General features: G+C 52.8%; 1 protein-coding gene across 11 annotated transcripts in view; it reads left to right on the top strand.

The window, feature by feature from the left end:
• MBNL1 (muscleblind like splicing regulator 1) overlaps positions 1-25932 on the top strand; it is a 100196-nt gene that overhangs the window by 52846 nt on the left and 21418 nt on the right. For 10 of the 11 annotated variants that reach the window (XM_086468684.1, XM_086468676.1, XM_086468683.1 and 7 more), the window contains 2 exons: positions 18958-19128; positions 23521-23721. In XM_086468684.1, coding sequence (XP_086324810.1) covers positions 19060-19128; positions 23521-23721 — 270 coding nt within the window. In that variant the 5' untranslated portion in view covers positions 18958-19059. Of the gene's footprint in view, positions 1-15158; positions 15328-18957; positions 19129-23520; positions 23722-25932 lie in introns of those variants that run through there. The other variant, XM_086468682.1, reaches the window with a different exon arrangement.

The raw sequence follows: 25932 nt of genomic DNA, 5'->3' as shown, positions 1-25932 counted from the left end.
CACTTCTCTGTGCCCTGCAGTTAGTGGGTTTTCCTAGCAAGCAAAATGTGCTGGATTTATTTTCTCTGGTTTGACTAAAAATGCCAGCCAGCTCTTACAGAACTGCACAGAGCAGCAGAGCGTGTTGCTCAGCGGAGAGTTCAGTGTAGTGTTACTGAAAGAGATTTAAGATCGTTTCTCACACCAGTAATTCAAAATTGTTATCCTTTGCAGACTTCTGAAAAATAAGTTTTTAGCACTGAGAAAGTAGCTGTTCACTTTTCCAGGTAACAGTAGCAGTTGCTTCCCATAGTGCCACTAACCGGCTCTTTGTTAGTTGTGTAAAGATTTGTTAGAGCCCGTGCTTGGTGTTCGCTTGGTGAAGATTCACTGTCGTCTTTCACAGTCAAACGAAGGTGGCATCTCTGAGCAGAGCTCAGTGGGTGCATTTGAAATAATTTCCCTGGGCTTTGGTAATGATTCACAGAGCAGTTGCCATTTGAGTGGCTGACCTTGGTTTCAGGGAAATGTTTTATTTATCTGAAAATAATTTTCATATTTCTAAGGAGTACCTGAAATCCTGGCGAATTTCACCTTCTGTCTTTTCCCCTTCCCCAGAAACCCCCATCCTCTCCCCCTAAACCGAGCGTCTCAGCAGGGAGAAGGCATCATTTAGCTCTTCGCTGGAGGTGTGTGCTCAGGCACCTCCTTCGTTCTCTGTGCGAGTCTGCCTGCTCCCGGGAGAACCGCTGGTCCTCCCGGCTGAGTCCTCATCTGCCTTTTAGCGCTGGAAGTGACCGTTTAGATGTTTAGCATTTGGAGTACAAATTTTCAGTATTTGACTGCAACGTAAGATAGTTTTTCAGCACAGCTTTGAGTTACCAAAATCAGCTGAACTTAGCCCGTACCCAGTGTAGTCCCCTCCACAGGAGGGAGACCGGCAGGAGTGATGCAGGTAAGTCTTGCCAAGCACTGAGGCTCTCCTGCAGGGCGCTGACAGCCTGCAGCTCCCGGGGATCTCGGCTAACGTTTGGGGCTGGTAGCGTCCCCGGAGGGGAGCTGACCTTGCCCAGTGCTCCTTTCATGAATCCCAAGTCAGGGGGTCTCTCCTGTCACCCAAGGGGTGTTAGAGCAGGTCCTGTGTGAGCTGGCTGTGGTTTGGGGCAGGAATCCCAGTTCTGGTACTTCCAGCCTCTGATTAACCCTTTGGCCGATCCGTTCATCTCTGACTCGGCAAGCCCGAAGCGGAGGGTGCGCAGCAGCGAGGCAGCCGGGGCTGCGGTCGGGTGGTTCTGCTGCACAAGCGGACCTGAACAGGCACAGCTCGGTCGGGTGGTTCTGCTGCACAAGCGGACCTGAACAGGCACAGCTCGGTCGGGTGGTTCTGCTGCACAAGCGGACCTGAACAGGCACAGCTCGGTCGGGTGGTTCTGCTGCACAAGCGGACCTGAACAGGCACAGCTCGGTCGGGTGGTTCTGCTGCACAAGCGGACCTGAACAGGCACAGCTGACGCTTGGATTTGCTTGCGGGAAGAATACGGCTGAGAGGGAGGCTTTGCCGGGGGAAGGAACCAAAAGCGCGGAAGGGCGGCAGGGCACGACCCCCGGACGAGTCAGGGTGTGCGGAGCGCGGCTGGCGGCAGCTGCCGGTGTGCCGAGGTGCCCGGTGCAGGCACGGGACCCGTGGCGGAGCCACTGTACGGGGCCCATGCGGTGGGGTGGGCGGGTGGGAGAGCAGCGGCACCGGGCGCTGGAAAAGCTGCTGGGAGGTCTCACCCCGTCAGGGAGCGAGTAGTGGGGTTCTCTGTTCGGGTGCTGGGGCCGCACGGAATACAGACTGGGAGGGCTTTGTTTAAATTGCAAAGTCAAAAGCTGTTTTGGAATGAATAATATTCAGTCAGAATTTGTCATTTAACTTTACTTGAATAAAATGGTATTTTACCAATTATTTTTACCACAGATGTTGTTAGGTTATTTTTAGTAAAATTTAGGAATAGTTTCAGTCAATCCAAAGTCATTATTTTTCAATTGATAAATTATTTACCTGACAAATTAATTCCAATTGTACTTAAAATAATGTTTTGAGATAACTGCGTTTGCTAAGAACTAGGAAAAACACTGCAAAAGGGGCTAGCAAGATCTAAAAACTCCATTTGCAAGGCAAGAAAATAGAGAAGGGTGCAGTTGTTATGTAAACCGCGTCAGTAAAAAACCCCAAAGGTGTCAACGTGTTGGCATTTTCAGGTTAGGATTCCAGCGCTGATTTCTGGCGTCGGTGGTGTGGGGCTGCAGTTTCCACCCGTGCTTTTAAATCAGCCTCTCTCCAATAAAAACCCAGACAAAAAATAGTGACAGCAATTGACCTTCAGTTGCTGAAGGAGGGCCGCCGGTGTGCTGCTGGAAAGTAGAGAACTAAATTTATTGCTGTGACGTTCATTTCTTTGTTCCTCAGCAATGACCTTACCGATAAACGCGGGGAGAGGCTGCGCGGCGTTGGCAGGCTGCGCGGCCGCTGCCGTCTCGCCGGGCGCGGCGGAGCGTTGCAGTCTGTGTCCTCGTTTCACCTGGCCCTTCAGCCCCCGGCAGCCAAGCGACTCGCTGGGGTGGCAGCAGGTGGCACCTCCCGGGTGCCGCTTCCCGCGTAACACGATTCACTGTTTGCTTAAAACCTGCGAGGGGCTCGGCGCGAGTAGATGTCAGGAGGGTTAAACACCACCTCTGCAAAGGTACAACAGCAAAAGCAGTGTGTACCGTGGCGGGTAATCCTGCGTGAAGGTTCATAGGGATCACTTCTGTTAACGGAGTCGATCCAGAACGAGCCTTCAGAGTAAGTCTGATGGTTGTAGGGTGTGACAGTCGAGGCCGGCAGCAGTGAAGGTTTTGGACACCCGAACAAAACTGCCGAGTTTACGGGCTGGGGACCGTCCTTTTTGTCACGGTCTCAGTCCGGTTCGCCTTCGCAGCATCTTCATGCTTGTGTGCTGAACGCCTGCGTGCAGGCTTTCCTTCTGCCAGCGCGCCTCTGCACCTGTCTTGTCTGAGTGTCGCGGCAGCCTGTTACCGGCTCCTGGTTTTGTCTTTGGTTTTACAGCAGTGCCACAGGTCTGCCGGTTTTGTGCCTTGAAGAACGGTGGTGGTGAGGTGTAACATAGGCAGCTCGAGGTGCTGCTGTATTCCTGAGGACTCGCTGGCTCCTGCTGCTCCCTCCGGGACGTCCAGGACTGCCGTGGAATTACTGTTATTGAAAAAACCCGGGCGCTTCGCAGGAGCGGTGGCAGCGCAGGCAGGCACGGCTGTGAGTGCAGCTACAGCATTGTGGAAAGCTGTTGGAGCAGCGTGCTGGAAATGAGATGCAGAGCTTAAAGAGGGGAATTAATCCCATGTATAATGAAAGTGAAATTTCCCAGAAATGTTTTCTACCTTTTATAAAGGATATTTTTGGTTTGGCGGTGGGTTTAGTGTGAATTTAGAAAGCAGCGTGGCAGTTGGCAGCAGTAACCGGTTAATGTTGCTCACGTCTCAGGCACGGTAACTGCCATGCAACGGCGCATCGTTGCCATAAAGCCTCCTCAGAGCTTAAAGGAGGGACCAGTGCACTTCCCATCTGAAGTAAATGGAGACTTTCCCCCTCTCCCATCCTGGTCCCTGCTCTGGATCTGACCCCTGTGCACGTCTCGAAAGGGGCCCTTCAGCCTCTGGCCACATCCAGCTGCAGGCTGGGGGGTGCTGGTCCTGGCGGTGTGTCGGAAGGGCCGGGGGGTGCCAGGCGTGGGTGTCAGTGGGAGCTGAACGCGGCCTTCAGGGGTGCCAGGGCGGGGGGTCCCTCCCGCAGCGGTGCCCCCTGCCAGGCTCGGCCCCGGGCTCGGCGCAGAAGGCTCGGCGCAGCGATGGTGCCTGGTGCTGCTCGTTTGCTTTGCCTGTTCTGAACGGTCCGGGTCAAACGTGCTGCGAAGGTGCTGCAGCGGTGCTCTGCGTCGTGCCTCTGCCATTTGGGGAAGAGCTTTACACATCGAGTGTCAGAGGGGCATCGCTCCTGCCGCGGAGGCACGGCCGGTGCTGTCCCAGCACCGTGTCCCGCTTGCTGCGAGCTCAGGCTTGCTGTGTTTGCCCTCGGCTTGCTCTCTGTTTGCAGGTGCAAGCAACAGGTGACGGCAATTTCTCTCTCTTGAAATCACAAAAGCAAGGTTTTATTTTTAAACTATAGCAATTCAGTTTTAAATACAGCACCTATAATGGGGAATTCTGCATCTTCACCCTTGGGTGAGGACACAAATTATCCTGTTTCAGCCACCATGCCAGCCACCTCCCCTTTCTCACCAGGTAGAAGAGACTTAAACCGACAGTGTGCTGCAAAAACAGCTGAAAATGGTTACATCTGGGGTATTTTACATGTGCATATATCTACGTTAAAAGTCGTGTTTGGTATCTCAGAAGAGGGCGACACTTGAGTGCAGGGGACGGTGAGGAGCGTGCGGGCAGGGGCTGGAGGCAGCGCGGTGCAAACGCCCTGGGCCACAGCGATGCAGCTGGGGCTGGGACGGCAGGAACACCCCTGCGGACACCTGAGGCAGTTTCTGGACAATTTTAAAGTACATCAACTGTGTAAAAAGTATGTGATAACATACGTGGTGCCAGCCTGTTTAAATTTGCTGTAAATAACATTAACCTGTTTCAGCAGCTCCGCTGAACAGGGGCCGTGTCCTTTTTTGTTTGCTCCCCCAGTCTGGATGCAGCGTTTGACAACTTGCCTGTTTTCTGTCATAAATTGGAAGCCTGAAAATATTATTAAATATTAATGATGCTGCAGTACATCCATTAAACAGTTGCAGTGGAACCTGATGGATCTTCAGCTTACTGCTCATTTTAGTCATTTACTTGGAAGTACTGAGATCGTAAGTGCAGAGGCTGGTGGCAAAGGGACTGTTTTTCAGACCGAGTTGTTCACAGGGAGATTATGCACTGTGAACAGAAACGTTGATAAAAGTAATCCTCGGTACCTGCAGCTGGCGAGGCTTTGTACAGCGCTGCTGTTTCCCAGCCGCTTGCTGGTTGGTGCTGCATGAAGCTGTAACGATAAATAGATTAAATCTTGTGTGTGTTTTACTTGGTCTTGACACGAAGTAGTTCATTTTACTCTTAAACGTTAGTTATTACATGCTTGAGTAAGGATCATATGGATTTCTAGAGATGGCTCTAAAAGGATTTGAAGGCTTTAGGTGTTTAGAGAGAGCAGGTTCTGAAGTCCTTGCTGGAAATGTCTTGTAGTTTCTAATGCAGTTGTTACCCACCTGCAGCCCCTGGGAGATAACCAGCTCCTGGGGGGGCTTTTGGTTTTCCCGTATAGGCCTGGAAAATTGCAATTCCCTGTTGCACAGCACTGGTTGGGGGTCAGGTGGAGGGTTGCTTGGGAAGAAATCCAGTGTTACTCTATCTCAGCCTACAGGGTTTGTGTGTCTTGGGAGTGGCGGTGGTGTAAATATAAATATTGATAAATTGATACCTATGATGTGTATATACAGACACAATGGACATACGAACATTTGTAATGACATGACTGTCAACCCCAAATTGTATTAGAGTATTAGAGACGTATTTATATTTCTGTAAGCTATGGCTGCGTTTGCCAATGGCTGTTAGGAAGCGAAGATTCAGGGTGGTTTGGCCACCTCACCCCCGGGTCACAGCCTGACTTGAGCTGCACGGACACTTGGTGATGCCGTGGCGGGTGCTGTGCAGGAGGAGGAGGGTGCCAGGCAAAGTGGCGCAGGCGTGAACATCCCTGTCCCGCTGTTGTGGAGCTGGGGATCATTGTGAGCTTCCCCTTGGGTCTCCCCCTGCTCCTGCTCGGGGCTGCGTGGTTTGGATTGCCGGCGATGGCAGGGCGAGGGCTCGGCCGGAGCAGAAGGCACATCCCTGCCATGCTGCTGGCTGGGGCAGAGGCTCGGGGAGCCCCGGCACACGTCCCCTGCCTGGGTCCCCTGCATGGGCTGGCAGGAGCCCTGAGCCCTCCCAGCGAGGCCCGGGGCAGCCCCCGGCAGGCTTCAGAAACAGCGGGGCGGGTTTCGCCGCTGTGCCCTTTACTCCTGGTTTCGTGCTGGGAGTCTGATTACTCTGTTTTCTGTCTTCTTTTAAGCCAGTTGAATTTCGTGGCCGTACGACGGCTCCTCTGCATTTCTTCCCATACAAGTGCCATTAGCAGTGCGGGCCAGAGTGATAAATGAGGGGGGTTGAGACTTTTGTCTGCAAGATGCACACACAAAGACGTCATTAAGTGGTCACTTCGGTGTGTTTTATGGCTACGCTGGGTATGAGAAGATGCACAAAGATAATTAAAAAGTATAAAACTTGCAGCCAAATCAATTTAATTATTATGAAGATTGCATCATGCCAAAAGTTGAGACAAAGTGTCTTAGCAAATTCAGATGAGTTGGATTTCTCCTTTTGTGAAGGTGCAGGGATCGGGTGCCGTGGGGCGGGGAGGCAGCACGGTGCAGCCCGAGCGGGGACACGAGGCTGCTGCTGGGGCACCCGGCTGCACCCCCCGCAGTGGTGGCTGCCAGCTCCTCTTGGGTCCTGTCTCTGTCTGTGGGGCTGAGTTGGGAAATCCTTGGTTTGTACCTATTCTGGTGGTGCGGATTTTGGCAAAGAACTGCCGAAGTGACCAGGAATGCCTCGAAAGGGCCCTGTACTTGGTTTGTAGGTTGGGTTCTACCTTACTTGTAAGTTGGTTTAATTATTTTGAGGCTAGTATTATAAAGCTGGGGCTGGTGGCAGCCTGCTCACCTCCACAGCCACTGGAAGCATAAGGTGGGACTGGTGGGGAGGTGGAGTCGGGCTGTCGCTCAGCAGGACATTTAGGGACGGTTTTCCAGACCAGAGAAGTGTGCTTGGGCGGATCGAAGTGTGGCGGTGATAACTGGGGAAGGGGTGAGGTCTGAAGGGCAGCTTGAGCTTGAGCTGCTAACGAGGGGAGAGGCCTGACGTGCCGCATCCCTCGCTGCCGGCCTCTGCGCCTGCGGTCCTCTGGCATTCTGCACATGGCTGGCTTGCGCTGTACTAAGGGGGGCAATGTGTGTTTCAAGGGGGGGGTTGCCTCTCCGGATTCTCCCCATGTTTGTCATAGGCAGCTGCACCAGCAAGCTTGCTGGCGGGCTAGCCCAACCGTGATGATGCCAGGAATGTGGTTCCCATACGTAGAAACAAGAACCTGCTGGGCTTTGCCGTGCTGCGGTGTATTTCATTTTGTGTGTGGAATCCGCTTACAAAAACAGAAATACACAGACGATTTTTATCCTTTTTTAGTTGGGCACAAAGCATTGATTATCCTGTCCCAGCTTTGCCCTTCTGCTGGAGCTGGTTGGTTTTCCTCCGGTGTGCCCGTGCTGCTGAGGAACCAGCAAAGGAACGCCCTGCTCGAACGGCTCCGGAACCAGCGAAATGCAGCAACGTCCCTCTTTGTCCCCTCAGAGTGAAGTCACTGCGGTGCGGGAGGCGTGGACCAGTAAGGCTGAGGGCAGATCTGTTTTGAGAAGCTGAATTGGACTTGAGGCTGGAGCCCTGAGTGCCCCCGACCCTCTGTTGTCTGAAAGTCACCGATTTGAAGTCAGGAGCGGCGTGTGCCAAGGGCCAGCCCTGCCAGGGGCTGCACAGGGATCAGGGGTGCTGGTGATGGGACTGACTGCCTGGATTTTAATGAGTTTTGGAACAGCCTGGTTTAAAAGATACACATTCGTTTTTAAGGGTAGAACCTCAGGATGGTTTGTACAAAGTATAAAATCAGGTGTTTCCATCCCAGGATGGGTAAGCGCGTACTTCTTGTGTAAAGCCTGTGTGCTCACGGGGGTGGAGTGCTGCTAACAGGAGTGATCTGCACCTCCCGTGGGAACCCGGTCCCTAGCGAAGGGCTGCGTCACGCGTTGGGTGCTCACGTGGCTTGTGAGCGGCTCGTAATGAAGCGCACCTCGTTACCGTTCAGTGGGCTGCAGCTTTGTCTGGCTCGGCCTCTGGAGGAACCTTGGGGATGCATCGGGGTGAAGGATGTCCATACCCTCCTGTGTGCCTCTTGGGGAGCAAAAAACGAGCTCCCCCCATGTCCAGAGTGTGCGGTTTTGGACAAAAGAAAACAATCACAGCTGTTTCACTCCAGAAAGAAACTGAATTCGTTTTCAGCTTTCCCCTTAAGCAGAAAAACTGTGTCTGCAGAGCGTGCGAGCACCAGCTCATGTGCTGCCGTTGGCATCCCTGTGCCACAGCCCACGCCTGGAGAGGTCTGAGGAGTCTTCACAGGGCTGGTGCCCTCACCTCCTTCCTCTGAAGCCGTGCGTTTGCCAGCAGCAAATAACGTAGATTATTTGGGAGTATCCAAGCCCGCACCATCTCCTTGGCAGGCTGACGGGCTGTGAGCCGGGGCCTGGCCGCGGTGAGGGTGTGCCGCAGGGCCTGCCTCCGCGGCACGGACGGGCAGTCTGCCTGAGGGTTTGTTAGCGAGCATCGCTCCCGGCCGGTGGGTTTGGCGGTGAACCAGCAGCCGGTGACGGTGTCAGACTGGCTCTGGGGAGAGGCACCCGCAGTCCCACAGCAAGGGGGGGCGGTTGGCCGTGCGCCGGGGCGGCCGGGGAGCTGGCGGAGGAGCTGAGGTGCAGCGGCCGCTCCGCCGCTGTGTGTTGGGCCGGCCTCGGCACGGGCTGTGCATCAGCGCTGCGCGGAGCCTTGGCGACCGTGGGCCTGCCGCCGGATCGCTGCCTGGCTTCCGAGTTGCAAGTGGGGCCGTTCACTCATCGGGACTGCAGTCTGCATGCTTCAAGTCAGTAGCATAGGTCCAGTAACTCTATATAATATACAAAAAGTTTATCTGAACGTACGCTTGGCAGGCCAGCTACTGCAGGAAAGCTCATGCAAACAGTGTATTTTTAAAAAGCGAACCATAGCTTACGTGTAGTTAAATGTTTTCCTGTAAAACACATGGGCATCAGTATAAATAGTTTTACCATTTACAGGCAATATTCGGATTTTACGTAACAGCATCTTCCTGGTTGGGTTTCAGCGGGCCGAGCTCTCTGCTGTCGGAGGGAATTTGTACTCCCTGAAAGAGGGAGGTGTTTGCGTGTTTGTTTTGGATCAAAAGTACTTAATCTGTTACAGCTGTGCCGTTCAGCGTGGCTGCCGGTTTGCTGGCCCCGACTCGTGCGGGTGCGAGTAGGTCGGGTACCTGCGGCACGGCGGGACCGGCAGTGCCGGTGCGGAGGTGCCCGCGACGGGCAGAGCCCCCGGCCGAGAGCAAACGTCAGCGGAGCACCCCCAGCTGGGGCTTTTGCCGCCCAGTACCACGGCTCGTTCGGAATACCCGAAAGGGATAGGTTTGGGCAGGTGGGTCATTAGTAGTTGTTGCATAGTAACGGGGCAGTAAATGCTCGTGCAGTGCGGTTGGGATGTGCAGCACTAGTGGGAGTGTCTGCTGGGCACAGAAGCTTTTTCTTTTATTTTTAGGAGGTAGCCTGTTAAATATTAGAGGGTTATAAGTCCGATCTTGAAAAGCAGGACTTGGTAACTCTCATGGCACAGAAACGCTTCGGTGGGTCCGTCGTAACGCTGCGGGTGGTTAAAGGCCACGGTAGCTGCCGAAGGCGGTCGGCAGAGAAGACAGCCTGCTTCTGGTCGATGCTTTGACGTTTAAAAGCCAGGTTTGTTGCAACCTGTGCTGCGGAGGTTGTCTCGATGATTTAATGGCAGCAACAGTGACAGCAGTGCTGCATGCAGGATCACGTATTTAACCATCATTTCACAAAACCACCTGGGGAAAAAATGTTTGCTCAGAACCCAGAGTAACTCTGCAGGGAAGGGGTTTCCTTTGCTTCAGTTTTGTTTCGGAATAAGCAAGAGCAGTGTTTGGGCCGCAGTTTGTGTTTCCCTGTGGCACCAGCAGGTTGTTTTTACCTGTCGCACATGAGGTGCCCCACGGACACCTCCGTCGAGGCGGGGGTGCGGCACCGGCTGCGGGCTGTGCACCCCGGGGCAGAGGCGGCTCCTCGCACCCATCCTGCCCGCCCGCGGCCAGCCAGCACCGGCACCCTGCTTTTCCTCTCCTGCATCTCAAACCTTGTTGCTAAGCAACAGTTTTTAATTGGAGAATTAATTTGGCTCCAGGACATCCTGAGCGGCAATGTATGCTAAAAATTTCAGTTGCATCAGTCGTGTGCTTACACTGTGTTTACCGGTGACAGTCCCTTTGGGTTTTATTTTGTTAGCCAAGGGGGGCAGGGGGAGGCGGCTGCGGTCCCAGCGGGGCAGCGCTGTGGGGATGGAGGTGAGTGTCTCGGCTCCGAAGCGACCGGCCAGCCCGTGGTGGGGGAGAGCAAACCGCCCCAGCATCGTGCCCGTTGGCGTCCCCTCCGTGCCGCACGGGGCTCCGTTACCCTTCTGGTGCCGTGCCAGCGGGGTGTTGTGGCTCTGCCTGCAGTGACAGGGCTGGCGTTGGGACTTAGGGAAAAGGGCGAGGGGTTTATTCCAGGGGTGCTGGGGGAAGAGCCAGGGTTTATTCCAGTAACGTCTCTGCATGCAGCAAGTGGCACGTTGGTGCTCTTGGTTCTCTTCTGCCCCTGGACTTCTATGGTGATACTTGAACGGCGCGGTGTTGGTGGATTGATGAGACAGAAGGAGCTTTCCCGTTCGCTTTTGTGAGCGGTAGTTCTTGTATAAACACGCGCAGAGCGGTGGTGTAGCAAGTGCTCGGTAACTCGGGTTGTGCTACCGCAGTGGTATAAAAATAGCATAAATAAACAGACCCAGCAGGCTGGCGCAGCTTCGTTGTAAAGACTTTCCCAGACCAACTGCGTTTATGAAACTGGTCCGTACAGATGTATTTGCTTCAGATACGCAGAGGGTGGTCAGCGCACCCTGACTCCAGCAGCACAAAGCAAAGCCCCGTGTGGAGTCAGGCAGCTCGCCCCGGCTGAAGTAAGGGGTCAGTGCCGTAGCGGGGACGTGCAGAGTCCAAGGCACACACCGGCTTGCTGGGCCTGCTTGTTTGTTCTGGTTTTATGTTGCTGCAGAAGGGTAACCTTAAACAGCGAGGGCAGGATTGCCGTGCTCGGTGCGTGCTCACCATTGTTGATCAAGTGACAGCAGTGACCGTGTTCTTTATTTAGTCTCTGTCCATTCAGAATTCTTCTGTATTTCTACTTCGGCTGTGCCCAATCTGCTGTTTGCTGACCCTCCCAAACTAACTCTTCTGCCAAGGATGTCCGCTCTCCAAAACTGCAGGCGTCCCAGCACCACCAGTCTGTCTAATCACTGGTAACGTTGCACATAGAAATGCAAACACAGCATCACCTCTCTGCTGCTTTCCTATCATGCAGGTTTGGTGGCAACCACGCAGTGCCGAGCGGTGTCCCCTCATGGCTGTGCGTGCCCCGTCACAGTCCAGAACCCCTCTGGGTGCTAGAGGGAATACGTAATACTGCGTTACTGGGAATAGCATCCCCGTGGGAACACCCAAAGGCAGGGAAAGCCCAGCTTTGGGACCCTCAGCCTGAGACTTGGGGCATGGAGGTGGATGTGGTGGGAGCCCCGGGGCTCCTTCTGGCAGAGGAGGGCTTGTGTGGGGCATCGCACTGGGCGATGGCACCGTGGGTGCCAAGGCCGCAGCGGGGTGGTCTGGGTCCTCCCTGCCTTCCTGCACCCCACAGGGATTTGGTGTGGAACTCCCCCCCAGTTGCCTGCTCGCAGAGTTTCTGAGGACAGGGCGTCTCGGCTTTGGCAGTGCCCCTGTGCAGGGGCTGCCCGGGGGTCCTGCTGGATAGACCTTAGTTATTGCATCCCCAGGCTGTGCTTTCCAAGAAGGTTTTAGGGCAGAGCCAGGTCCACCCAGGCCGATGAGTTTGCTGCTCTTTGCGTGACGGATTAGACGGCGTTTCTGAGGCAGTATTGGAAAGTGATTATTTTGAATTTGAATGGGTTTGAAGTTTGTGCGGGTACTGAACGCCGTGGATGTTTGCACGTTCCTAAAACAGCTTTGCCAGCTTAATAGCAACTGCTGAAAGACAGGGACTCCCTTTTCAGACCTTGGTGCAGATACTTGCTCAAAGCACACGCACTTCAGGCTGAGTGTGTGTGAGCGGGGAATTGCACCCACGTTACGGGGGGGAGGTGGAAACCAGCAGCAGCGTGCTGGTGACACCAGGGTCACGGGTGCGGGAGCTGGACCCGATGCCACCCAGAGATCTTCTCTGCAGGTTGTGCGGTCGGACAAGGGCAATTTGGGTGCTGCTGGTCTGTAAACCCCGCTGGTGTCAGCAGCGGTTGCTGCCGTGATCTCTGCTGCTGCCCTGGGGGAAGGCTCACCTCCGGGCTTTGACAGAGCGTTCGCGGGGCACGGGGGATTCTGGACGGAGCTGTGGGCTGCGCCGGGGCTGTCCCAGCCCTGTGCCGTGTGCCGGGGGCTGCCGGTGGGTCACGCTTCTCTGCTGGGCCGCGGCCCGCTTGCACAGAGGGCTCTGCCGCACGCTAAGCTCAATTATCTGCTTGTTAATTAGTTATTGATTTCTGCTGATATTTCCATTAAATATTACCTCAAGGAAAAAGTACAAACTGTGAGTACCTGTATTAGCTAAGCTGTAACTGCAGCGGATGAAGGAGTTTGCAATCTCAGAAGCAAATCCCAGGAATACTTCTTTGTTATTAAACATGCAATCAGGGTATTTTATGGGAGGAAATTATTTTCAGAGAGCAAGAATTGCCGTTGTATTTCTCACGTTTGGTGCGGGATCTGAAAAACAGGACGTGCTTCGCTTCACAGAAAAATGGTGTTGTAGAGAGGAGCATGGCAGTGACCTCACAGAAATGGACTTATTTCTTGCTTATCTGTGTGAAAGTCTTAAATACCTAGGCTAAAATCAACGTCCAACACGTTTGTCGGATGATACGAGTCTTGTAGAAATACTTAGACTGTATTGTCAGCACGCAGAATTTTGGAGGTGATTTTTCCAAGACAGGATTGAGTCTGATTTTTTTTGTCTGAGTTTTGTGTGTTTTCTCTTCCACAATTCTGCAAATATCCACACCAAATGCCTCCCGCTTTGTGGGGAATAAAACCGAATTGCACAGCTGGAAGGTGCTGCTGGCGGGTAGGTGTTCCAGCTCCCCTGACGCCAGACCCGACTCCTGCTCACCAGACCTTGATTAACCCCCGCTGCACCTCGGTGAGGCATTGCAGGAGACTGGGCACCGCTGGGACCCGCACACGCGTCCAGGCTGCAGCCAGGGTGTCCTGATCCCGTGACCGGAGCAGGCTGTTCTGTTTTACCGTGGTTCTGAGCAGCGGACGGGAAACGTACAGCACAGGAAGTAAATTTCTATATTAAAAACCAAGACAAAACTGGAGAGCCAGCATGAGTTTAAAAGATTTACTTCTGTCACGAGAGCAGAAGCAAATGTGTACTTGCTCCTGTATTTAAAATAAGACTTACAAGTTTGTCTTTGTATAGGAGCTGCTGTTTGCTAAAAAGGCTGTACTTCTCCCCTACAGTTTAAACAGAAATCTGCACATCTAAAATGTGTCTATCCCAATAAATAATTACTTTTCTGTAAGAGAATTTGAAAAACAAAGTAAAAAACCCACAATTCCCTGTGGTTGGATAGTAACGTAACACAGAAAGGTTCCCCCCTTCGCTCTGTCCGTTCCGTGTCGCAGTGGTTTCCCAAATACAGAGGCAAGCGCTGTTGTCTGGCACTGAGAAGGCAGGGCGCATGCTGGGAGGCAGCGCTGCTCATTTCCACCTGTCTAGGGAGATAGATAGATGGAAAACTCAAAGAAAACAGGCATTTTCTGTCAGCAAATGAAGAAACAAAATAATTATTTTTCTACAGACACATTTTTATTAATTCCCATGTCCAACTAAAAACTCCTCAGCACAATGATCTGACTGGCAGTTTTTACAAACACATGGTAATATTCAGGAAAATACCTAGATTTCAGGGTGTGGTGTGTAGCTCATTAAAAAAAAAGAAAAAAGGGGTTAGCAATAACCAATTTTTTAAGGCATTCAGTGCTCTGTGTTTGGGGGGTTATTTTTTGTTTCTTGGGGAGCTGTGCAAGGGTAAAGAAGCTGCATTTGATGGCTTCTGTGTGGCACCCCGGTGTCCCTGGCCACTCGGGTTGCCCAGCCCCGTGCTGGCTCCTCGCGCAGGACAGCAGCTCCTGCTCCTCGGCAGTCGCCATCTTCGCCATCTTCGCCGGTTTGGCTTTTTTGGCTTACCTGGCTGCCGTGGTTTTGGCCGGGATGCAAACCCAGCTTCCCTGGAGCGTTGCCGGTGCCGTGAAGCCAGTGGCCAGTCTGCCAGCGCCCGCCGAGCGTGGGACCTGGCTGGGAGCGGCAGGGAGCGAGGGGCGGACGAGGACCTCCGGGCGCCTTTGGGTGGAGGTGCAGCGTGTCCCCACGGCCGGGGCACGGGAGCTGCGCTGGCCCGGCATCACACACGGGCATGGAAGTGCTCTCGGAGACACTGCCCAGAGCAGAGCGGTGCAGAAGGTGACACGCAGGTAGATCAGCTCGCCAGCAAAGGTCCTTTCTTGGCACTGCCCTTGCACACCTCGGCAGGGTTTAGATTAGGCAGGTAGTCAGCGGTGGGCCTGATCCAGCAGGCAGCGGGAGTGGACAGACAGACAGAGCCCCCCGGGGCAATGCTGTGCCTGCAGCCCCCCATCCCATCCCTCCTGTCTCCCCAAACAGTGCTGAGGAGGTGGCCAGCTCCCCCCATGGCTGCCCCCCAGCTCAGTGTGTGCAGTGACCCGTGGATGTTTGACAGGGGCCCGGGAGGCGCTGGGGAGCAAGGCCAGCGGTGTTACAGGACGGGACGGCACCCTCGCTCCCCAGCCCTGCCAGGGCGGCTGATGGCAGACCCACCGCGGGGAGGGGGCACCTCCCGGGGTCCCGCACGTGTCCCTGACGGGCGACTGCCACCCTCTCCTCTCCGTCCCCGTCCCCGTCACCCGCTTTTGGCAAGGCCAGACGGCTTAAAACACTGCAGACGTCGTGCTGCCCTCATTTAATGGCAGTCAGGCTGGCTGCTCAGTTCAGGCTGGGCTCTCTGCCTGAGCGTTGTTGATATGATAGCTGGAGAAAAACATCACGTGAGAGCAGCCCGCGTGCCCTCCCGCTCCGGCATTCCTGCTGGGCTGACGGACCGAGCTCGCCCTCCTCCTCCTCGCTCCGCAGGGCGGGTTTGCGAGCAGGGTGTGCGCAAAGGCTGCTCACAGCGGGTCTGTCCCGCGGGGAGAGCCTGTCACGCTTGTCTGGAGGGACCGGAGATCTGCGGGGGGCCTCTGCCGAAGGAGCCTCAGGAGCATTTTTAGTAAGTTTTAGTCAGCAGGATTCTGGTAAAACCCTACCAATGTGCTGGTACGGCATTTTGGGATGCTGGCCATATGCTCGGCGTCTGCTTCTCTGAATTTACTCACTTCTAGTATTCATTTTTTTACGACGGAAAAACAGAGTAAAGCGTTCATAAAAGGTTCAGAGAGATGAAAATCTGCCTTAAACTCTGTTGACTGAAGTTCCCAAAATCTGGTGAGAAGTGAATTAAGAAGCGACTTGCTCGCAGTGTGGAGGAGATGAATGCAGTCCGTGTTCTTGATCGAGGTTTTTGACAGTGGTTTTCAGCCTGTGGTTTCCAACTCCTGGGTGCTCTGTGGTCCATTTCTGAACGTCCGTGGAGTATAAGTAGGACAAGAAACCCTGCTCCCAAACAGAGAAGTCTGCATTTCTTTTGGAAAATTTGCTAGGACCTGAAAATTCAAAAAGATTGAAAGGTAAACACGGCACCAGACTCCTAAACAACATGCAAACAAGAAAGATGTAAACTTTCTGATAGTAGTTAGTGGTAACTAAGCATAAGCAGAGTTTATCCTGGGCTGTGGTGTATTCTTGTAGTCTTTAACTCGGGGTGAATTGTCTGCCTTAAAGCCCAGCTGCTAAGCGAATAGAAATGATGGCCTTGATGGGGAAGCAACAGAGGAGGCTCCTTGTTTCCCAGGAGCCCGAGGACATTGCGTTAGGTCACTGGAATGGTTTCTTCTGGCCTTAAATCATTTGAGACCACAAAGTACATTAAGCAGTCACGATGTACAGCCCATGCTGACAGATTTTGGATCCTGTCTGGAGAGGTGTGGAGCAGCCTAAATCCCACAGCTGAAAAAAGGACATGGAGTTTAATCAGCATTTCAGAATCGGGTTTGGTAATTGGTCCTCTCCGATTCCAGCAACACATGTTGTAGTTTCATGTTACTCATTTAGCAGTGATTAAGTCTGATTTTTACACTGTGCTGACGTAAGATACATCTTCCAGGCAGCTAGTAAATGTGTCATTTTGCCCCGTGTTAGTTAGTGGTAGCTACAATTAACGTGAGTTTTAGTATCAGGGGGAAAATTGACATGAATTAAGCTGTTGCAAAGTGCTTGCCTTTTCCTACCGTTTCATACAACTGTGAAATGCTTTTGGGGGGTGTGCGGAAATGAGGTTGGTTTATTGGTGCAAAACTGCTCAAATGCTGGCCCGTGTTGTCAGGAAGGCGTTAAAGGAGAGAACTGAGGGTCGTTTTGTCCAAAAGCGTCCCCCCAGGCTGAAAGCGTGCTTTCCCCCAGCGAAGGCCTGCTGCGCGGACCAGCCGGGTCGGAGATGTCCCGCTGGGTGGGAGATGTCCCGCTGGGTGGGAGACGTCCCGCACGACGTTTCGGCCGGTCCACCCCAGGCTGCGCCGGCCCCTGCAGGGGTCTGGCCCTGCTCCGGGCTGTCGGTGTGGGCTTCAGTCCCCGCGGACATGGACAGGCGCAGCCGCTCTCGCCTGCGGTGCTGGGGGTGTCGTGGGGAGCTCCCCGGGTGGAACAGCAGCCAGCAGGTAGATTTGCACGCGTGTCTGTGTGCGTGTACGCGTGTGTAACAGCATCGTGGCAGTGGATAGCGCAGCGGCCAAGCTTCACGCTCCATAAACGCTGGTTCCTGCCATCAGCTGTTTGTCTTGTCTCGTTACTGATCATTAGTGTTTGTCGCTGAAGTATCCTAATCCTTACTTGCGGTAGGAAACTCCGTTCCCCTGTACAGATGCTTTCTCAGGCCCCACACGTTTCTGTCCCCCATCTTACCTGCGGTACGGGTGCCGTGCTTGTAGGTTTCGGGCGCTGGCCGGCCCCGCTCTGGATTGCTGTCCCACGTTCGGAGCCGTGTCCTCGGGCAGGTTTTCTTGCAGGCGACCTCAGCAGTGCCTTCCGCGCGCCAGCTCTGCCCGGGGCAGCCCGCAGCGCCCCTCGGTCCGACGAGCAGGCGCCCCATCACGGGGCTGTGTGAGGGCTCGGGGGAGCCCTCCGACTCCGGCCACGAACAAGAAGACCGATGGCACAGGGCCGGCAAGGCGGCAGCGAGCACGGCCCGGCCGAGCGCCGGGGCAGCCTGCGCTGAGGCTGCTGGTGCCCGGCCCCTTCCCGCGGCGGCTGGCAGCAGCCGCTTGGCTCTTGGGTCTTGTCATTACACGGGATCGTGTGATGGAAAATGCGTTTCCTTCAGGGAAGCGTGCCGGGGGGTTACGAAGGCGTGCGCCGAGAGGTGAGCGCTCTTTGCCGTTCGTTACCGCAGTGGCCTTCACCGGCGCGGGGCTTTCTGTAATCTTGGTGTGTAGCCTAAAGAGAACCGCAAAACTTCACTTATTTTTCTTCGTGTCAGGTGTATCTCCTGCGCAAGGACCGCTCAGATGTCAGTTGAATAACTACAGAAATGAGTTTTAGGAACTTCAGACTGCCAGCAGGAGAGCTGGACCGGGAGGGGGGCAGCAGCAATCTGTTTATCCCAGCCTTAAGGGGAGACAAAAATCATCGTATAAATTAGATTTCTGGCAGATCTTATAAAAAGAATGCATTTTAACTTTCTGAGCAAAATTGCAGTATAAGGTCAAACTGTATTGAATTAATTTGTTTCCTGATAAAAACGGTTTCTTACTTAAATTAAGGCTGTCTTTTCCCTTGTCATTGTTCCTGTTTGGATTTATTTCAAAGATGAATGAGTAAAGTGGGAAAAAAAAGTAATTTAAGGAATCTGGGGTTTTTTTCCAGAAAATAATTCAATTCTCCTTTTCAGGTTGGGTTTTTTTTTTATTGTTGTTGTCCCTTTAGTGAAAGTGTGGGCTCCAGTGTTACAATTTTAAAGAACAATGAGCGTGTAAAGCTTCCGTATTAATGAATTTGCATTTTCTGAAGTCTCACGGCCTGTGAGACCGCAGCTCACGTGCCATGAGAAGAGGGGGTTCTTCCCCAGGAGCGGGGGTTTCTCTCCCCGGCCTCCCCCTGCTGCACACCGTGTCTCAGCGGCCGCGCAGGCAGTGCCCTTTGCTCTGGCCGTGCCTTTTGTTGTAGAGCCACGGCTGGGAGGACTCGGGGCTGGTTTTCAGCAGTCCCCCTCGTGCCCAGCCCCTCGTGCCCAGCCAGGAGCCCGCCGGTGGGGCACCCAGAGCAGAGGGAGGAGCGAGCTTTGATTTTCAGGGTTGCCCGTCAGCTTTGGTAGGCTCACGGCTGCAGCCGGACCACATTTCTTTGGTGGGTTTTGGGCTCCGCAGCCCCCTGCTTCTGAGGGCAAGTCTGGGGTGGGGGGGGGCGTTCAGAGTCCCCATGGGCATGGCTGTCACTGAGCAAAACCGTGTGCCCATAGGGTGGCCGTGCTGTGCTTTCAGAACAGCTGGTGTTTGCTCACCTTGAGCAACTCTTAAAGAAGCCGTATTTTTTGGAGTCGTACCGCAGAAATCCGTAGTTCAGGAAAGCAAAGCAAGCAGCTGCTACCGGAACTGTCAAGTCGCTCTGGTCGGTGTGTGATAGCCCAGGGAGGCAGCCGGGGGCTTTCCTCCGAGGTCCGTAGCGTGTGTTGGGTTTGTTTTAGCCGATAACACAAGGACAAAGGTACGCCTATAGCTTCTAACCCGGCTGTGTCAATTCTCTTCTTCAGGGCCGATGTTCAAGGGAAAACTGCAAATATCTTCACCCACCACCACACTTAAAAACGCAGCTGGAGATAAATGGACGCAATAACCTGATTCAGCAGAAGAACATGGCCATGCTGGCCCAGCAGATGCAGCTTGCCAATGCCATGATGCCTGGTGCCCCCTTGCAGCCTGTGGTACGTGCGCTTTTTGGCTTCCGTCGATGAGTGCCGTGAGCGGGAGCTGCAGTGGGTTGTTAGCAGGGGTGCTCACACGCCTGCACCGTCCCACGGACGTCGGTAGCTGGTGGAGAAATCACATGCAATGAAATGCTGATCTTTGCACTGCTTCATTCTTCCTTCCCTGAAGTAATGTTGCTAATTTAATTAACTTTGTTACCCTTTTGTTAATTTAATTAATTTTTTGCGACTTATTGAAATTAAGGAAGTGAGTGATCTGTGTGGGGTTTTCATAAATAGGCATTTCCTTTGCCATTTCATGTGCTCTAGGAAATCCCTAGAGGATTCCCACTGGATGTTCTCCCTCCGCTCAGGGAAACCTTCTCAGGGAATTACTGGCTGGAATTGGACTCTGGTTTTTACAGCACGCTGTCAGGCAGAGCAGAAAGCTTGCCCTGCGTGATGTACGGTGCACATCAGTCTGACCAGCACGATCCACAGCTCAGGCTTGGCAGGAGGGAGGAGAAGGACAGATAATCATACTTTCTGCAGAAAGCCGAGCGGTGGGGGAAGGAGAATCTACCAGAAATCTCTCCTCTGGTCACAGTAAAATGGGATCATATATTGCGTCCTGTCTGTCTCTGCTCCACCTTGGTGGGTAAGCGCAGTGCAGTGTTCCACACAGCCAGGCGCCGTGGCTGTTCCTCGCTCTGCAGTAATCCCTCCTTTCAGCAGGGGCAGGGATGATTGGCATCAGCCCGCCGTGCACGTACACATTTGGGAGCTGAACACCCTGTGCCAGATCCCTCTCTAATGCAATCCAGAGAGGTCATTTGAGCTAACCTATGGATAAATTTGGCCCAGAACCCTTTTGATATAAATGTCTAGCTCAGACATTAGAGGGTACTGATTAATGTATGAGCAAGACTGGCGCTGATTAATGCATGAGCACGGCTGGTGTATTCTACATAAAACGGCAAACAATGCTCCCCTGGCTGAAGCACTCTCTTTCAATGGGTAAAATGGCAGCAAAGGAGAAAATAAATGGAAATAAATCTATGAAATAAATATATCTGCATTAGCACTACTCTGACGGTTCTTTTATTTCCTTTCTTGCTGGCAAAGGTAGAATTTGGGGAGTTTAATTTACCTCTAGGTACCTATCTTCCATTAGGAAACCCATATTCGCTCTGTTAGAGGAGTCTTTCAACTTTTGTTTCAAAAAACAAAGTGACAATTAATACTCCTCAAAATATAGCTAAATCCTTCGGAAAAATCATCTCAGCAGAAAGGACTCTCCTACTTGTGCCAAATGGTTATTTGGCCCCACGTTCTGTGGGTCTGCAGAATACCAGTAAATATTTTGTAGCTTGTTTGATTCAGTGACCATAGCTGTTATTCTCCCACAGAGCTTTATGCCTCGGCTCTTTCAAGAAGAAGTGTACGTGGGGGAGAAAAGCAGAAAATGTGGTAGGATGGTCACAGTAAATTGACTTCAGTACCTGTTAGCACAGCGTGAGAAGGTGCCACATTTTGGTGTCTCTCTTTTGATTGGCCTTTTAAGTAAAATTGTCTGTGTCGCCTAGGCAAGGCGATGGGCCGAGGCAGCATCAGCGCAGAGGCACCGAGTGCTGTGGCAGCCGGTGCTCCAGGGGATGCCCTGACCCTGCGCCGCCCAGCCTGCTCCTCACGCCCCTCTGGCAGGAGAAATGGGCTGCCCGGGGGCTGGTGCCCGCTGCTGATGGCTTTCAGGGCAGAAACAAAACTGTCTGTACAGCCAGACAGCTCAAAAGCAGCCTCTGCTTTACGTGCTTTAACTCCAGAGCAACCTCAAAATGATTTTTCAATTTCGGCAGCTCAAAACAGACGTGTGCACATGCCACAATTTTGGTTTTATTTCCTGATTTGAGTACAGCGGTACAGCATCAGTGCCAGCAAATTCGTATTTGGGACTATGAGAAAGCTTAAGTCAAAATGCAGCCAACAGTAAGAGCCATTGCTTAGAATGGTCTTCTCTGTTAGCCTGTTTGTTTGTTTGGTGAACTGTGAGCAGATACGGCTCTCTCGGGTTTGCACAACGCAGCGTGTGAGTGCGCAGCAACATTTGAGTAAACATGAGAAAAAATACTCAGGCAGTCCTTTGGATTGATGTTCCTTTTTAATATAAAGAGAGGCTAGTGTGAGGATAACGTGTAAATCAAATTTAAATTCTCCTTTATGCGGCACTCGCGCTGCCCCTAACGAGCCAAGTTTAAGTCAGTGCGTTCTGAAGTGCAGCACAAACCTTCCGCCCGCGCCTGGGTCACGTCTGCGAACATCGCTGGAGTTGCAGCATCACAGGCTGTGTTTTCAGAGCTAGTCTCGTTCAGTACGAGGGTTCACAGCAAGGCCCGTTGGCTGTCCCAGCAATAGCGCTTCCAAATGGACGTCATCCTGCTAATTTGGCCTTAAAATTGCTTTATTTTTTGACACGGTTGGTACGGATGTTATTTCAGGGTGTTCTAGCAAGTGATTTGTGTCGTCCCATCTAACGACGCTTCAGTCAGTTGGTTTTATTTTACAAAAGTCAATGCCCTGTGCTTTAATGAAAGCAGGTGAACTAACTAATGAGAGGCTCTGATTTGGTAAGTGAAGCAGTAGGGTCCTTTCGCTCATATTTCTGTTTGATAAATGTTTTAGTTATCTTAGTTGGAAGCAATGTCTGTGGGCTTTTCCCGTCTTTTCAGTTCACTCTCTCATCCGCCTTTAGCTGGCACTCGAGGGAGGGGATTTCAGACGGCGAGCGGGGATGCTCGTGGTCTCTTTGTGTCAGCAGCAGGGCTCCGAGCCTGGGCTGACACCGCTGTAGGACAGGGTTTTGTCTCCTAAGTGACATGGGTACAGCACATTGCAAAATACCTGCGAGTTTCACACTAACATGAAGTGGCTCTGATCAAATATGCTGTTATTTTGCAGTGATCTAAAGGCCACAGAATATTTATATTGGTATAAAATGATCTCAGTAGAATACTAATGGGGCAGTCTTTTATTTACTGTACAGCGAGTGTATTGGGCTGAAATCAAACATTGATATCTCTTAAGTTACACACTAACAAACTGATTCGTAGTTTTATTTTTAATGTTCGTTATTATGTAGCTGATAACACGGTAATGAAAAGTGCAGTTAATTAATAGTGTATTGAAGAGCAATATTTTATTTCCTGTCAAATTTGCCTGTTTGTTTTCATTCACGTGGATGAAGAACCAGAGATGTGAAAGAAATTATTCCAATTTACACAACTTTCAGTCATTTTTCTTCAGTAACCTCTGCATGTGTTTTTGTCCAGTGTTTCAAATGGACTGGTTCCTTGCTTCCGAAGGGTTCGGTCATTTCCTCAGGAATACAAAAAGATGGGGTGTTACGTACTGTCTGGCTTAAACAGATATGCAACAGAGGAAGAGAGCTGTGTTAACTTGGTAGTTGTTTTTCCCTCTAAAAGTTAGTTTGGAAGAAAAATCTGAATGCCTTGAGTAACTACTTTATTTAGATACTAAAGATAAACACTCCAGACTACGTTTTATTTGGCAATGATACTGGCAGCACAGTGCCTTTGCGTTCGGTGGAGCAGATGAGTTGTTTAATCTTTACAGTAGTGTTACAGCTCCACATTTGGTCTTACAGCATTATTTGGTCTTCTACATCCAATTATCTTCACAACATGTGATAGCCTACAAGGGCATCTGACTCCTTCTTTTTTTAAAATAAGCAAACAAACAAAAAACCCCAGTATTTGCATGCTCTCTGTCTTTCTCTGCCTTAATGTTTTAGTCTAGATAAAGCATATCCTTGATGCAGTGTATTTCTTTCTGATTATCTGTGTGGACAGCCTGTTTAATTTTGGAAAAATAAATGGTTATAGTCATCTGGTCGTGTTCTTGTATTAAACCTCTGTAATTTCTGAACAGTGCTGGCTGTCTTCAGGGTCAGGAATGTGTTTGTCTGTGCCTGAAGTTGAGTGTGGTTTGGTGGTGTGTCGAGGCTCTCGTGCAGATGCCTTTTTCCCTGAGAGCGGACGTTTGGATCTGTCCCTCGAAGAGCCTCGGACTCTCTCCTCAGGCATGAGGAGCGCTCGTTTATGATGGTGTTGCTCAAGTGGGATCAAGTGAGAGTTTGCTCCAGGAGCTGCCGCGTGCTGTAATCGCACAGGGGAAGCTTGAGCAGGAGAACCAGCGGGGGATGCCTGCCCTCATGGACCCGACGTTTGCACGGGCGTTCTTCATGTCCCGCAAACGCGACAAACGCTTCTTTCCCGTTACTAACAGAAATTCACTGCTGTCGTGCTCAAGACGATAGCCCAAAAGTTACTGTGCTGGTGGCATGGGAAGTATAAGTATTTAAAGTGTCTTTCTTCTTGTTTTCTCTGGTCGCAGCCGATGTTTTCCGTTGCACCGAGCTTAGCCACCAATGCGTCAGCTGCCTTCAACCCCTACCTGGGGCCCGTCTCCCCAGGCCTGGTCCCAGCAGAGATCCTGCCCACCGCCCCGATGCTGGTGACAGGGAACCCCGGTGTCCCGGTTCCTGCCGCTGCCGCCGCCGCTGCCCAGAAGCTCATGAGGACAGACAGGCTGGAGGTAGGAGCCGATACGCATAACTCAGCTCTCACAAGTTGTATTATGTCCCTCAGGTAGAAAATATTTTTCTTGTGAAAGAAAATAACGCAGGTTTCACTTCAGCTGGTGACGTTGTGACGGGGAGTGACTGGGTGATCATACCGTGAGCTAATGCTTGTGGTTCTGCTTCTGACCCTCCGCTTCAGAGAGAAATGGAAGCGTTGAGCCCTTTTAGGAATGACTCTGGCAGCAGCAAGAGCGCCTCGAAACTGTGTCGGTGTGCGCCCAGAAGGTGATAATGTGGGGGGTGCGTGGGCACAGGTGCCGAGCAGCAGGGTCGTGTAAGGGCAGGGCTTCAGCTGCCTGGGTGAAGGGTGGCTTTCAGCCTCCCGGACTTTCGCTCTGGACAGATGGTGCCGGCGCTCCCCCACCAGCCTCCCGCGCCCGGCTTATCATCCTTGCTACAACCCCGACAAGTGTTAGTGCTCTCTAGCTGGTGCTCTGCCTCGCCCTGAATCTTTCTTATCTGGAAGGCCTGACAGTGTTTTCGGCACCTTATCGGCGCTGCGGCGGCGTGGGCGGTGAGCTAGCGCCGGGCTGCCGCGCGCCGGCGAGCACGGCCTGCGCCAGGGCGCTCAGCAGCCCCGGCCACGTCCGGTGGCTCCAAGGCGGCGATGGGAGAGGCTGAGCAGGCGGGCGATCCGCTGTCACCCCGTCTGGCTGTCGGACACGGCGGCGTGCTCGGGCCCGCGCCGCCTGCGAGAGGTGGGCTCTCCCTGTAGCGCGGTGGTGCTCGCCCTCTCCGGCACCGCGCAGCAGCCAGCGGCAGCTTCGGTCGGTGGTGGAGAGAGCCGAGCTGTGCCGTGACCCGTCCCTGCAGCCGCCGCCGCCCTGCTCTGCCCGGAGGCGAGCGCTCAGCACCAGCGTTCCTGTAGCGCTGGAGCGGTGGCAGGTCTCGGAGGTGGCGGTGCTGCAGCACCCCCTCTGCGTGGGGAGGGTGTGAAAGCGCGGGGGTGCGGGGGACGGATGTGGTGTTCTGCTTTTGGTCTCTGAACTCGGGGAGCACGATGGGAGGAGCGAGAAGGATCTCGGTTTTAAAATGCAGCCACTTGTAATTGTAATGCTTTTCTTTCTGCCCATGCATCTGCATTAACAGGGATTAATTCTCCTTACAAGGAAAATTAATTCCTTTTTCTGAGTTTCATCACTGAGCGACAAGCTCGGAAGGCTGCAAGCTGGGAGGAGTGCGGAGGGTCAGCTGGCAGCGAGCGTTTCCCGCTGCCGCTGTCACTATTCTCAGAGCTTATGTCACCACAGGTTCCCCTTCTGTGGGATCGCATCGTTTCCCTTTTTAGAGATGTTTTCTCCGAGGAAAGCGTTCCCCAAAGCATGGTCAGGTTACAGGAGAGGCAGCCGCACCGAGCTGAGAGCGGGCGCATGGGTGGCTGCTTGGAATCGCCAAGGGATGTTTTTCGTTTGAGTACTCTGTTTCACAATGGATACCTGCCAGAGGTGGATTAAAACCAAAATGCAATTAGATAAATTCATAAATAAGTCATGCCAGGTTCGGAGATGAGTACCAAGAGGAGGATGCCGATGGCGGGGAGCCCTTGGGGTTGCAGCGCCAAGGTTGGTTTGGTTGTGATTCCACTTGTGTAGAGGCCACAGCGCTGGTCAGTGGTACTGGGGACGTGTGGGCTCAAAAGCTTTCTGTTCGTAGGCAGGAGCAGGACGTACCCAAAGTCCCCGAGCACCAGCTCTGCCCACGTCAGTGGGAGCCTGAAGGGGACTATGTGGGGACACTTCTTCATGTGGCACCTCCGGGGCAGAGCTTGCGCTGGCCGGCGCTGTGCCCAGAGTGCACGGGGAGCTGATGAAAGCTGGGACTGCGGCGTGCAGGATGTGGTCCTCTGGATGCTCGCGTTCTCTTCAGAGAGCTCTCCAGGGAAGCGAACGCTGCTGAGCCACGCTGCTCTGCACGAGAGGCCGTTGTGAGAGTGTTGCTCTCACAAAGCACCCAGGGGCACAGTCCGCAGTAAAAACCATTTTTATCAATTAGGAAAAGCCAGAAAAAAACATCTGAAATCAGTAAAATTTTTTAAAAAGGCTAAATGGTTTTGCTTTGAACTTGTATGGAAAGGAAGACAATGGCCAAGTTGGAAACCGCTGGAAATAATTTGCCGAGACCGAGAGGAGTGCCTCTTCTGTCACCTCTGCTGGTGAAACGGCGCC

Source organism: Leptosomus discolor, chromosome 7 (genome assembly GCF_034619465.1).
Source record: "Leptosomus discolor isolate bLepDis1 chromosome 7, bLepDis1.hap2, whole genome shotgun sequence".
NCBI lineage: Eukaryota > Metazoa > Chordata > Aves > Leptosomiformes > Leptosomidae > Leptosomus > Leptosomus discolor.
Note: the sequence above shows the minus strand (reverse complement) of the source record. Positions and strands in the feature narration are given on the sequence as shown.